This window comes from Sebastes umbrosus, chromosome 13, assembly GCF_015220745.1.
Source record: "Sebastes umbrosus isolate fSebUmb1 chromosome 13, fSebUmb1.pri, whole genome shotgun sequence".
NCBI lineage: Eukaryota > Metazoa > Chordata > Actinopteri > Perciformes > Sebastidae > Sebastes > Sebastes umbrosus.
The window spans coordinates 32,371,641-32,385,380 of NC_051281.1; the positions used below are offsets into that span (position 1 = coordinate 32,371,641).

General features: G+C 40.2%; 1 protein-coding gene across 1 annotated transcript in view; it reads right to left on the reverse strand.

Annotated features, from left to right (window-relative positions):
- The window catches only part of LOC119500116 (calcitonin gene-related peptide type 1 receptor-like), a 40,811-nt gene that overhangs the window by 4,857 nt on the left and 22,214 nt on the right, over positions 1-13,740 (reverse strand). Inside the window, 17 exon segments of the mRNA XM_037789613.1 lie at positions 750-866; positions 869-970; positions 2,869-2,935; positions 3,330-3,390; positions 4,305-4,458; positions 4,568-4,662; positions 4,665-4,693; positions 4,799-4,890; positions 8,102-8,164; positions 8,166-8,195; positions 8,197-8,216; positions 9,056-9,124; positions 9,127-9,153; positions 9,156-9,164; positions 9,427-9,450; positions 9,453-9,579; positions 12,745-12,864. Of these exon segments, the coding sequence (XP_037645541.1) occupies positions 750-866; positions 869-970; positions 2,869-2,935; positions 3,330-3,390; positions 4,305-4,458; positions 4,568-4,662; positions 4,665-4,693; positions 4,799-4,890; positions 8,102-8,164; positions 8,166-8,195; positions 8,197-8,216; positions 9,056-9,124; positions 9,127-9,153; positions 9,156-9,164; positions 9,427-9,450; positions 9,453-9,579; positions 12,745-12,819 (1,161 nt within the window). The 5' untranslated portion in view covers positions 12,820-12,864.

The following is a 13,740-nucleotide window of genomic DNA, read 5'->3' on the forward strand; positions in this document are numbered from 1 at the left end:
ATAAATGTACTGAATTGTTATTTATTAATCCAAATAATATATCATACACCAGCAACTTCGTAAAATATTATCAAAACTAACAGAAATCAAGTGTAAACTTTTGTAATGCAGCAATAAATTGGCCAAAACTTGAATTGAAATTCCAGTATATAATGTATATAGTATATAAACATAGAATTGAATTGAATATACTGGCCCCACTGTCACTGATATCCGATCCAGCTACTTGAGTCAGTATCGGCCCGGTATCGGTGCATCGCTATCAAGGAGTCAAAGGTCTTTAGTTGCACAGTTTAGAACAGAATCCTTCATGTGGCCCTTGAAATTGGCAGATTAAAACATCCAGGGACACCAGATTGTGTGAATTATGCAAAATAGCAGAAGTTCAAAATTAATCATTTTTTTTGGTATTATCCATACTATGATGAATTCAGAATATATGTTTTAATTAAAAAGTCCAGAAATGTTTTAGTGCACCGACGATGACAGAATGGAATTTAATTGTAATGCTTATAAATTGGCTACCTTTGTTTCTCAAGCTTGGAAAAAATGTCAGGATGGTTCATTAGTTTAGTATTATTTGTAATTTATGTTGCTACTCTGTTTTCTGTCTTTATTCTCTAAATAGTGGTGTCTTGTCAGCATGTTTGGGCTGGGCATATTATTTATGCATGGCACAATAATAATTACAAATCAAATGAAAATAAAAAAAACATGCAACTCAAACCTTCACATTGACCACTGCTCACCTGGTAATGCATCAGTATGTGCATGATGTAGTCGTATATTTCAGAGGAGACCCGTCCCTCTGGCTTGTAGGGAAGCAGGACATACTGAATTCCCAGAAGAGGCACCAGGATGAGGGTGTGCTCCTCACGGCTTTCATGTAGAGACTAGACTCTGCTTGGTGGGTCACCTTCAGTTTGGTGATGAGCACTCGCACAATGTTTAGTAGAAAGAACAGATTGACCTAGGGGGGATAGCAGCAGAGAGGACATCAATAAATCAGCATAATATTCTGGCTATTAGCTGCTGTCAGCTGGTTAAAGGTTTACCTCGGATAAACTGTAAATTCACCATCTTCATGAATAGTATAACTAAGCCTGGGCAGACAGTTAAAGGTAGAAATAACATGATGATATTTAATGATGGCTACAGGTTTGAAATCATATCTATGACAGTCCCTCCCTTTAAATAATAATATATATTAGGGCTGTCAACGTTAGTGCGATAATAATGCGTTAACGCAAATTCGTTTTAACGCCACTAATTTCTTTAACAAATTAACACAATTTGCCGCTTGGCGTTTCGCCTCGCTTTATATACGTCTTTTCGATGCTGTGTCCGCCATTTTCGTAGCTTCCTCTTGGATGCATGCTCACGATCTGGCACGTGGATGCTACATTTTCATTAGGGCTGTCAACGTCAAAGCAATAACACGTTAAAGCAAATTTGTTCTAACGCCACTAATTTCTTTAACAAATTAACACAATTGTATCATATGAAACTAAAAAAACGAAGGAATGGAACCAACCATGTCATACTACAGTAGCTTGTGCTAAGGAGGCTAAATAACGCTCCAAACTTGCGCTAACTTTTGGCGAGGGCAAACTGTCATGGCCATTTTCAAAGGGGTCCCTTGACCTCTGACCTTTACAGACATGCCCACTTTATGATAATCACATGCAGTTGGGGCAAGTCATAGTCAAGTCAGCACACTGACACACTGACAGCTGTTGTTGCCTGTTGGGCTGCAGTTTGCCATGTTATGATTTGAGCATATTGTTTTATGCTAAATGCAGTACCTGTGAGGGTTTCTGGACAATATCTGTCATTGTTTTGTGTTGTTGATTGATTTACAATAATAAATATGTACATATATTTGCATAAACAGCATATTTGCCCACTCCATGTTGATAAGAGGATTAAATACTTTTACATACATTTTGAACAGATAAAAAATTGTGTAATTAATTTGCAATTAATCACGATTAATGAAGAAAGCCATAGGTGTGGGGGAAATCCCAAACAAAGCATTAAAGTCACCGCCACTTCTAAACATGCTTTTCTGTTCGTTTTAATTTTGTTTAAAATACAGTATTGTTCCTTCTGCATGGTATAAATCCAAACAAGCAATAAAGAAGCATATGTGCCCACTCCCATGTGGATAAGAATATTAAATACTTGACAAATCTCCAGTTAAGATACATTTTGAACAGATAAAAAATGCATGACCAAATGCAAAAATTGCAAATGAATCACGATTAATCATGGACAATCATGCAATTAATCACGATTAAATATTTCAATAGATTGACAGCCATACAATATATAATAGATTGTGTTTCACCTGACAGACGCTGACTCTTAGTATTTTGAAATGAAACAAAAAGTTATCTGCCACATCATTCCATTCCTATACTGCCCATTACGAGTAAGGTTTCAACAAAAAGCAATCCATTATGAGCAAAACAACGGCAAGACCTTTTTTGGGCCTGAAACCCGGTTTTAGCACTGAACATTTAGTCCTGCGAGAGTCTGAAGGGACCAGCTTTCTCTGAAGCATGCCCGGCTGTGCTGATTAGGTGAATTCCTAGAATGCAACATAGGCCTGGGGACCAGTGGGTGGACCCTCACAGGGGCAGATGCATTGATTTCACAAGATAAACGCAATTATGCATGCTAGGAAACCATGTCCTGGTTTCAGACCTCCCACAGTGTCCACTCAAAAGAAGGCAAAAACAGACCTTTTTTTTTTTGCTTCATTGCGCAATAAAAACAGCCAACCAAGAGAAATATGGAACAAATCAGTCATGACTGTGATTTACTTTGCTCTAATTGATTGGGGGAAAGACTGACACTTCTTACCAAAAGAGCAGCACAGATGGGACCATGGATGATGTAGAGGAGCGATGTTTTGGAGCTGATCCAACAGCTACAGCAGAGAAAAGAGGGACAACAGAGATACGTTTACACAACACTATCAGTGCATCACATGACAGCTGACTCATGATGCAGATCAATGGCTTTAATGAGAAATTAATTAGCATCAACTACTAAGTGGGGGGGATTGATCAAAGAAGCTATCACTGAGATTGAATGCTGAATTTTGCAAGGTGCAGATAAACAGCAGATCATTTTATACCTTATCAGAATATACTACTGTGACCTTATGTTGGCCAAGCTGCATCTCACATTTGAAACACTTTTCTAGACAGGGTTTTAACATTTTTTTCATTCAATTTTGATTCTTGTTATATAATTATTTTCGTATTGTCGTAATTAAGCTGTAGTATTAACCGTAATAGATCATGCACTTGAATGCTTACTTGTCGTTGTAGTAGTAACTTCGAGCGACGGCATGTATGGAAGCAGGAATGAGGGGAAAGCCTGCAAAATAAAATGAAATTAAATGAATTACAGTTGCAGTTTAAGCTAAAAATTAATGTAGTCCCACTTCCTTTAAATGTTCTCAATGTGATAATCAGAGCATTAATATAGCAAAAAACAATTATTTGTAATGTAGGGATATAGAGGAGTAATGTCTACCTGAGCAGAGAATGAAGTCTCTCTCCCTCTGTGTGTGTTGTAGAGCTTCTCTGTGCTTTGCATGCCTTTTAGTGCACCTTAGTGCATGTGAGCGTGCCCCACTGGCGAGCTCACGGCCGCCGCTCTGCACTGCTCTCATACTGCGGTTACAGCTGACGGCGTTGTCGCGGTAGCAACGCGCCCACCCTCCGCTTACCCCCAATTTAACACTGTTAGCTTGTTAGCGGTTACAGATAATAGATGGATGGATGATTTAAATAAGGGCTATTCAAGTGTTCGTACTGGGAGGTTGATTTACATCAAAAAATAAATGATCCTCGGAGTTACAGATGTCTCTTTTCTGATGGAAGTCTATGGGAAAAAGTATTTTTGGGCCCGATGGCATCACGTCACGTGACGGACACAGAAGTTGTACTACCGCCGTTTGGCCACCACGAAAATTCGCTTCACAGCCTGGCGCTCTTCCTGAGGGCTTGAGCTCCGCCGTTGCCATGTTGAGAGCCATGTGGAGGCAATAGAAATGCTCTGAATTTCATAATGAGGACCTTTAAAGTACAATTGTGGTTTGAGAAAACTGTTTATACTATTCTTGTACTTACAATACTGTACTGTGCTTAAGTAGCTATACCAAACCTTGCTTTCTCTGTTTGAATAAACTCAAATTAAGAGACTGACTCCAACGTTACTAAAAAATGATGGACTTCATATCACAGCAGAGAGAGCAACCATTTACACAACACGTTATCCTGACTTACCCCACCCTAAAAGATAGTACCACATCAGGTGCTGCTTCTCAGCAAACACAGCCACCACGATGAGAGTGTGCAGGTATATCCCTTCACACAGCATCCAGAAGTAATTGCAGCCAAACAGGTACAGATGAATAAACTGGGACACTTTACAGCTCGTCTGAGGAGGAAAAACACACACAGAATTAATGTGGAAGGTAGCTGTTTATTTCTGCTTCTGCTATTTCCTTGTGCTGTACTTTCAGAGTCATGAGAAAAAGTAAACTCACTGGATTCCGCTGCACCAGCTCCTGGTTGTTTGCCACTGCAGTCAACCAGATGATGGTGATCACAGAGTTCAGGACGAAAGAGAAGAAGAGGTTTTGTGAAGCGTGATCCTTTGGCAACTTAAACTCCTGCAAGAAGAGAAAGGCAACATCACATCACAGTGCTATTAATTAACGCATTCAATAGGACATATCTGTCTGTAAAGCATGCTACGATGAGGTTTGTTGACTCACTTGAAATGGAAGAATATCCCGAGGGAGATGAAGAGGGAGGTCAGTGACAGGCCATGTCCGATGAGCGCTAAGTAGAAAAGATTCATTGCGGTCTGGAAGGAATTAGGAACAGATTAGATTATGTGGGTCTCCTAATGACTACTCATGTTAGTGAGGCAATGCAAATAACTCACATCCTGTACTCCTACAGTGAACCTCTAATTTATGTAAGGACCACGTTCAAACCATGTTAAAGTGTACTTTAAGTTTATTAAATGTCAAATGGTTACTGTCAGATTTTATTATGGATATTCATGGTCACCAGAGAATGTTGTAATGCAATGATTCTGGAGACTATTCATTTCCCACTGATCAACACTTTGGTCCAAACCGAGGTACAATATATACGGCAATGGCCCGATTACCATTTGCTGTGGATAGTGTCCAGATGATGAAATCTAATGTTTTAACCTCCTAAAACTCTGACAGCCCGCCAGCTGGCCTGGCCGCTATTCTGTCTTTCAGAGGTTATTGCAGACTTAGTTGTCAAACTAGAGTGAAGATACTGGTATCATATGAAACTAGAAAAACCTGAGGAATCCATTGGTACCAACCAGGACAGACTATTGTGGATCCAATGAGCCCAATTATATTCATGTGTGATGATGTTAATCCCCCTAGTAGCCATTTCATATAGTGAGGCCTATTTTCTTTAACTTAACCTCACTTTATAAAATGACCTGCGGTGACCTCTAGGATAATCACAGCCTCATGAAACTTTACAGCCACAAACTAGAGACCTAGAGCATTCAGAGGATGGATGGATCAGACTAGAGACCTAGAGCATTCAGAGGATGGATGGATCAAACTAGAGACCTAGAGCATTCAGAGGATGGATGGATCAAACTAGAGACCTAGAGCATTCAGAGGATGGATGGATCAGACTAGAGACCTAGAGCATTCAGAGGATGGATGGCTTTCCTAGCTACACTGACAATAAGGGGGTTTCTGATCTGTTTACAGAACAGAAGAGCTAGCAATTCAATCCCCGAAAAATGCAATTCTTTCCGGAATCTCCAAATATCAAACGTTTTTGAAACCAAATCACAGCATGACTTTTTCTATGGTGTTCCTCAAGGTCTTGGTATCTTAATGTGGTATTTGGAGGGATTATTGTTAATTTGATCAATTATCAAATGGTAAAAAGTTGTTAACTTTATCCCCAATCTGTGTAACAAATGGTATCAACCCAGAAATTGAAACAATTTATGAGAAATAATAGAGCATGGGGATGATCATCTTTAACTTATATCATCATGTTCTACACTCTCATACCCTTTCACAATTTATTTTGATTGATTAATCAATTTATTAATTCATGTTTAGCTTTTTAACTAGAACAACTTGTTGTGATTTAGTTTCATTGTCTTTTTATTTGCCACTGAGGACAAAGTGCACATTTAAAGCCCCACAGACCACCGCAGAATCATTCATACAATTCAGCCTTGTCATTTCACACGAGCGTGAGACTTGCGTACAACTGTGTTATATAATTAAAGATATGTGTAAGAAATAACTGTCTACTGTGATATGGACATTAGTTGCCTTTCACTGCATCACTGCGAATGTACAGTAACTCCCCAGAGATCTAATTAAACGGTCAGTGCTAACAATGTCTCACTTCTTTGTATTCTCTATGCATTTAATGCAGAGTCGGCCCTGACCAATTTGGGGCCCTCAGCAAGATTTAGCTGGTGCTCCTCCACCTCTTTTGGCACATGGGGAAGCCTGGTGCGAAACATTTTTTTTGTGCATTCGGAAAGCATTCCCTGCCGGGTTCTTAAACAGTGTTATTCTTGTGCATGCAAGATTGACGTAGCCTCTTAACCAGCTTAGAATACAGATACCATATTGACCTTCATTGTGAGACACCCCCTTTTTTTCGAGACTCAAGATTTTTTAAAGATCAAATCCTATTTTTTATTAACAAAAATGAAATAATCTGACCAGAATGCACTAGTAACAGTAACACATTGCCTGTACTATGAAGCCAGTCCAACATACCCAGGGTATCTTCTCATTATCCTGGTTTAACTAACCCAACAACCAATCCCGCTAAGCGGTCCTACAACGCTGGTTATCAACATCGGTAAATCGACCCAGGGTTTCTCCATCTGGCTCTGAGCACGTTCACATGAAAGGGGCGGGGTTTGCAGCATCTGACAATCACAAACAGGACAAGTCTACTGTCAGCAGAGTGACACCATTTTACAAACCAAGAGCAAACTATAAAGTAGTTAGACAATACCAAGAAGTTAAACACATAATCCAGACTAAAAGTAACACAGTTGAGCTGCCAAATTCAGGAAGGCAGCTGGCTCAAGAAAAAAAATGCAGATGTGTATATGTGTAAAATAACTAATACCCAAAAGTCAGATATAGTCATCTAGATGGGTCAGTGATATATAAATAGCTTTCAGAATAAATGGATGAAATAAATCACGTTTTCATTGTGCCCTTAGACAATGTTATGGCGTGTATGACCATTTCAGCTTTCTTTCAGCTGCGTCCCCGTCTCTGTGAAACAGACTTGAGAGCAAGTTAAAAAATGAATATAAAAACATAATTCAAAGTGGTAAACACCCACAGCATACAGCCAGCTGTCATTTCCGCACTTGGCAGTTTAAACTGCGTTGTTTGTAGTCTTGATTATGATTGTAACTTCTTCTTACTTCTGTAATATTACCATATGATCTGCACACCGAGCTCTGATCGGTCAGTAGGCAGGTGCTTTTATACAAGTTGATCTGTTATCTGGAACATAACCTGCTCCGGAGCAGGTTAGCTGTTCAGCATAAGTTACCATGAAGATCTACCCGAACCATTGTCGTAGGACTGAAAAACCCTGAAGGGTTAACCCTGAAGTTACCTCGCTAACCCTAAATCCTGCTTCGTAGTACAGGCCTCTGGCCTACTTTTAAATGATGGTGGATATTCTGACTGGCATAACATTACAGTCATTTAAAGGCCGTTGCAGGTTTCACTTTTTAAGATAGTGGAAAATACAGTGGCATCATATCTTGAGATTGCAACAAATCCGTGATACCAAACATGTCATACTAGCTTACTGGGAAAGAGGCCAAATTATTGCTCCAAAGCTGAGCTGTCCTTTACTGCGAGGTCCCGCGACACCTCAGTGGCAAACTGCAGCGTTATGGCCAGGCTGTTTGTGCCCCCTCCGGCACTTGGTGCCCTACGCACAGCGCGTGATGCACGTGTGCCTGGCGGCTGCGCTGATTACTGCCATTTTATAAAGTGACCTACCATTCTGCCTTCATTGGTGTGTTCATTGCAGCGGGTGTAGTTGGTCCATGTGCGGTTGCTCTCCCGGATGCAGGAACCAATGACCACTGTCGGTGGCAAATCTTGTTAACCATCTCTGGCAGGTAAAAATGATACAAAGACATGAAGACAAACCACCTTCCACATACACTGGTAGCTCTGACATACTACAAGCCATGTTTTTATAAGAACAGCTCAATCCTGGTAGGCTGAATCGAAGAGGATATTTCTTGGTATTTATTATTTGCAGCAAAGCAGGTTGAAGACCTAGCAGCCCAAGTCAAGAAAAAGTTCCCCCAAGACACACAACCAGACATTAATACACATGAAACTATTGAGAGCAGTGATTAGTGGGAGTGAATCTAATTATACATCTGCATATCCTGTTGTAGGATGTAGGAAAACTAATTTACCTCCGAATAAACACATTCATGCATTTTTCTAACCTTAACCAAGTCGTTTTGTTGCCTAAACATTTCACAATGTTAACCACGTAACTATTGTGCGTCTCTGCTAGCGTGATACGAGGGTGATATGAAACGGATTTATGAAACGGATTTATGAAACATCGACATTCAAAAGTCTGTGGTTTGAGGAAATGCACAATGCCAACATTTTTTCTGCTGGGTTGAGAAGAATGTTGCTGTCAGTATTCACTCGTTTGGTTATTTTTTGCAGCTGATTTATATTTTAACTTAAGTTGCATTATGGGAAGTGTAGGGTCCAGCATTTTTAGAGTTTGAACCTAAATTAAAGGTAGGATATCTCTGCCTACTGCTGCTTTGATTTTGACCAATTATTTCATTGATCTGTCTTTGTAAGTTCCCCCCAATTTAATGGAAGTGCAATACTAAATTGCTGGAATACCACTTTTAAGAAAACCAAACATAGTTGGTGAAAATGCACCTTTAGGCTACCGTAAGCTACAGATGTTACCTGAAGGATCAAAATCCTGGAAGTAGTCGGGGCAGTGCTGCTCTGAGTTAACACCCGCCTTGGTGTCGTCCAACACAGCCAGCCATCCCAAGTGCGATACACATGGGCTCTAAAACCACAGGAAAAGTGTTAGGAGATATGGTGTGTCAGCAAGAATTTTCAAATATATAATTAATAAAGTAACTAAAAAATATTGTAATCTATTAATTATTTAGAAAAGAGGTACTACAATAATTGACTTATCCAGTCTATTGGATGTTGTCGTACTTCACTAAGCCCGCATTACAAGTGTAGAATATTGCAAGCAGTGTATTCCAATTACTTGGCCTAGACAGCTCTAAAGTTCAGAAACATGAAACATCACCAGCTACCTTGTCTGCCTTGGGTATCATCCTCATTATCTTTTGATAGCACTCAAACTGTGCTGTAACTATCTTGTTCCTGGTGTGTCCCATCTCATGGTAGACGTTGGTTGGATGCTGCTGCTGGGTTTCATTCACCTCCAGGCTTGCCTTCACAAAAATCTGCAAGGAAGGAGAGACGGTGAATAAATCTTTTCACTTCTTGTTTTGATCAAGAGAGGTTTGTCTCACAGAAGACATGGACATAATCTAGAATTGTTCCAATACCGATACCAGTATCGGAAATGCGTCCATTACTGCCCAAAATTCGGGATTGGATATCGGTGAGTACGCCAGTCTATGCCCCAATCCATTACCATCATTTATTAACCCAGAAAAAAAATCAATTCTTCTTTGCCGCTCCAAAACAGCAGCCTTCACTGTGCTGTCAACCTGGATGTATCATGGCTGCCACTGGAAACTACTGTTATAGAGCAGTGAAGAACTGACTGCAGGTAGTTTATCATGTGACGAAAGCAAACAACAACAGTGCTGTGCTGGTAACGGCAAAGAGTTTAGAAGCAAAGAGACAAAACTCTGGGTGTTTTTGTGACAACAGCTGCTGCCAGCATTTTGGAAATGTCAGCCATTTGGCAATATTTCACAGTGAAAAATAAAGTAAAACGTTGATATGTACAGTATGTAAGGGTTCTGTTTACAGGGGTGTTGCCAATTTCAGCACCACTGAATGATTTCACCACAGCAAAGGGGAAAAAAATGGACAAACCGCAACAGCAAACGCTGGAACCACATTCCAAAGAAGAGATAAATTCCACAAAGACAGCCCAAAAGCGCCGGAGATATTATATTTATCACACTGGTATCAGATCGGTACTCGGTATCGGCCAATACCGCAAGTTCAGGTATCGGAATCAGTATCGGGAAGGAAAAAATGGTATTGGAACATCTCTAGCATAAACACTACAGAGCAGTCAAACTCAGCAGATAAATGTTATTTTAAAGTCGATGGCCACTGAGCTTCATTCCAGAAAAAGTATTTGTGTGCAACCATATGCCTAGACTCAATTTGGGCTGTGTATTCTGACTCCGTGGAACAGTTCATTAAATCCTACTTCGAATGCCAGGAAATGGAGTCTAACATACACAAGCTTCCATTAAATCAATTAGTGCTAGAAGTATTGCCATCCAGATATGCCAACTTATTTATTACATAGCCGATACCTGAAGTAACTGTTTATCCTTCACAAAACCCCAACATAAACTGAAACTGACATAAATAAGTTTAAATAGGTCAAATTAAGTCAGAGTTGAATAGTAGCCTACAGAAATACAAACTAACACACAGTTGACATAAACTACATAATCTGTAAAGTTTCTACTATCAAGTATCAGGGTTGCATCGGTATGAGATTCAGGGTTTGATAACCATCTCAGAAAATATTACGGTATATGGTATTACACAATTACTATTAATACTGTCAGTTACAATGACCCTTAAAGCGTTTGAACGCTTTATTATAACTGAACTTGAAACCTTTTTTTTAATGGAAGTATGTGTAAGAACTAGGGCTGTCAATTGATTGAAATATTTAATCATGATTGATTGCATGATTATCCAGAAGTTAATTGCAATTAGTCATGAATTAATCTCACATTTTTTAATCTGTTCAAAATGTACCTTAAAGGGAGATGAATAAACCATGTGTAAAGCATGTTAGTTCACATGTTCGCAGTAGTACAGCATGTTGAATTAACTACTTCATAAAAAACAACATCAGCAGTGAGCTTCTAAAATAACGGGGCGCTGAGCAAAACTCTGAGGAGCGGCTCGTCACTAAATGTCTAAAGGGTTAACCTTCGTTGACTGACTCGGCTTCGCGACCCAGGTCGAGAGGTGGGTCGGACCAGGGTCTTTGTCTCAGCCAGCTGATCAGTTTAGCAGTAAGAAACATGACAAACTAACCTCAACAGTCTGACTACTAGCCTTCTGCCAGCTTTAGTTTCAGCTTGTGTAGCCGAGGGTTGCGTTGCTCTTATATACTTTATGAAGATAATAAATTAATAACACAGAGGCTCCGTAGTCTACAGCCTCGTCAATAACAGCACATTACAGCTTCACGTCTTCGTTCCTCCTTCACAATAAACTCCCCAGACACAAACACTGAAACACTTAAACACTGAAACACGGCTTACTAGAGGGAACTAAAGTCATTCACAACTCAACTAAATAACATAACACGTGTTTACAGTTAGCTGTTAGCCACCGAGCTAACGCGCTCTCCTTGTGTAAACAGCAGCGGTGGAGGATGAGAGACAGCAGACAGAACAGATTGAAACGTTGCTTTCCTCCATGTTTAACCGATTCATCGTGTTTATGCTTGTTGAACAGGTGTAATAACGGATCTTGGCTTTACACTTGCAAAGTTTTGTTGCACTAACTTACAGCAACGAGCGTAGGCGTCAACTCGTCTCCACCGCGGCTCTCTGATCAGCTGTTCACTGACCGCCGCTGTGTGTGTGTGTTGATGTGTGTGGAGCTCCGACACAGAGCAGCATGGCCTATAGAAGCAGGCTGGGTGACGGGGCGGACATGGCTCTCGGGGTATGACACATGCGCAGTGTAACTGAAGCTCTGCGTTGCGATTGGGTCAATTTGATAAATGGTAAGACAGAGGAAAAACTGTTTGTGAGTGTTGATTGATGGATACTGTAAATCTGTATGCTGTCTGTATCTTTTCGCATATATTAGGGACCAGGTAATACAGAACATATTAACCTTTTACAAAGCTAAACTTGCTGTACTGTATTACACCATATGATCCCAGAAGCATGCATCTTTCTGTGACATTTTACATTTTTTGCACACATTGATGATCATCCCCTCTCTCTGTAATCCTCCAGAGGTGTAACCCTTCCCGCCCATCTCTAGCACCTGAGTTTATTGACATGTATTGCTCCCGGGTTGTGACCCAGGTCGTATCTGAATTGTCATGACCAGGGATTAACCCGTGTTGACTGGTTTGAATTTACAAAAGAAAGGTTGAACATGGCTCAGATAACCCTGGTCTGACCCTTGGTCTGACCCTGGTCATTGGTGTGAAAGAGATAAAGCGGAAAGGAGATGCTCACACACAGGTTTATAAGCAAATGTACCTGGTATGATAATCGTCAATTTTCATACCATGCTGTACCATGAAATCAGTATACCACAGCGACCCTACCTAGTATAGACAAATGTGATTTATTCACACATGTAATGTATTAAATGAAGTATATTTTGTGTGTGTGTATTTTCAGTATTTGCTTGATGCAAGCAGGCTGTCCTACCTTTGCTAGATTACACAGTAGTATGAGGGCCACCATCCCGCTCCTCCCGATGCTATCCATCTTCCTTTTGGCCATGTCGAAGCTGGTGATGGACAGCTCAATGATTTACCAGCTGCAGATCTGGAACGGAGAATAAAATATTAAGCACTGTCATTAAAGCGAAATAAAATCCCCTCATAAAGGCCCTCTTCCACAGCACTCCTTATCTCTTCACTGCAGATAAAATGTTTCACCCAGTGGCTTTAATCTACTGAAATGTTGCTTCTGTATTTGCCACCGGAGTCAATTAAGCTGGGAATGGACCATTACATTACAGCCCACGCATTACGACTTATTCACAACATACACACATTGTTCCATAGGTTTTTTTTGCAAAAACTGTCATGTCAACGGTCCAGATTCTAGTCGTTAATGTTGAACATGTTCAAAATGATCTTAATGGCAACAGCAAGCAGCAACTGGATCAGCAAATAAACAATTGGAATCCAAACTCAACAAAACTGTATGCTTTAATCTCCCGACTGTCATCAGCAACTGCTCCAGAGTAGCGATAACATGGGGTCTAACTTGATCCGTAGTAATCCCAACTCAACAAACTGTACTACACACACGTCTACCCCTTTACAGGCAGCATAGCATGCAATCACTGACTGTACATTAGAGTTACAGTGGCAGTATGTAGAATATTTTTTGCATCATAGGGAAGACAATTCCATAATAACCTTTCAGCATATTGTAATTCAAGTGTTCTGAGAGAAAACTAGACTTCTGCTCCTCCTCATGGCTCTGTTTTCAGGCTTTAGAAAATCAAGCCCGTGATGGGAGACTTTTGGCCAATCACGGATCATTTCAGAGAGCAAGCGTTCCTATTGGCTGTTCATTCAACGGAGGCAGCTGTCAATCACTCTTGAAACTCTGATCAAACGGTCAAACTAGGCAACGCTGATCCAAATATGAATCAACATTCTGTTACTGTAATGACTATTTCTCAGTGTA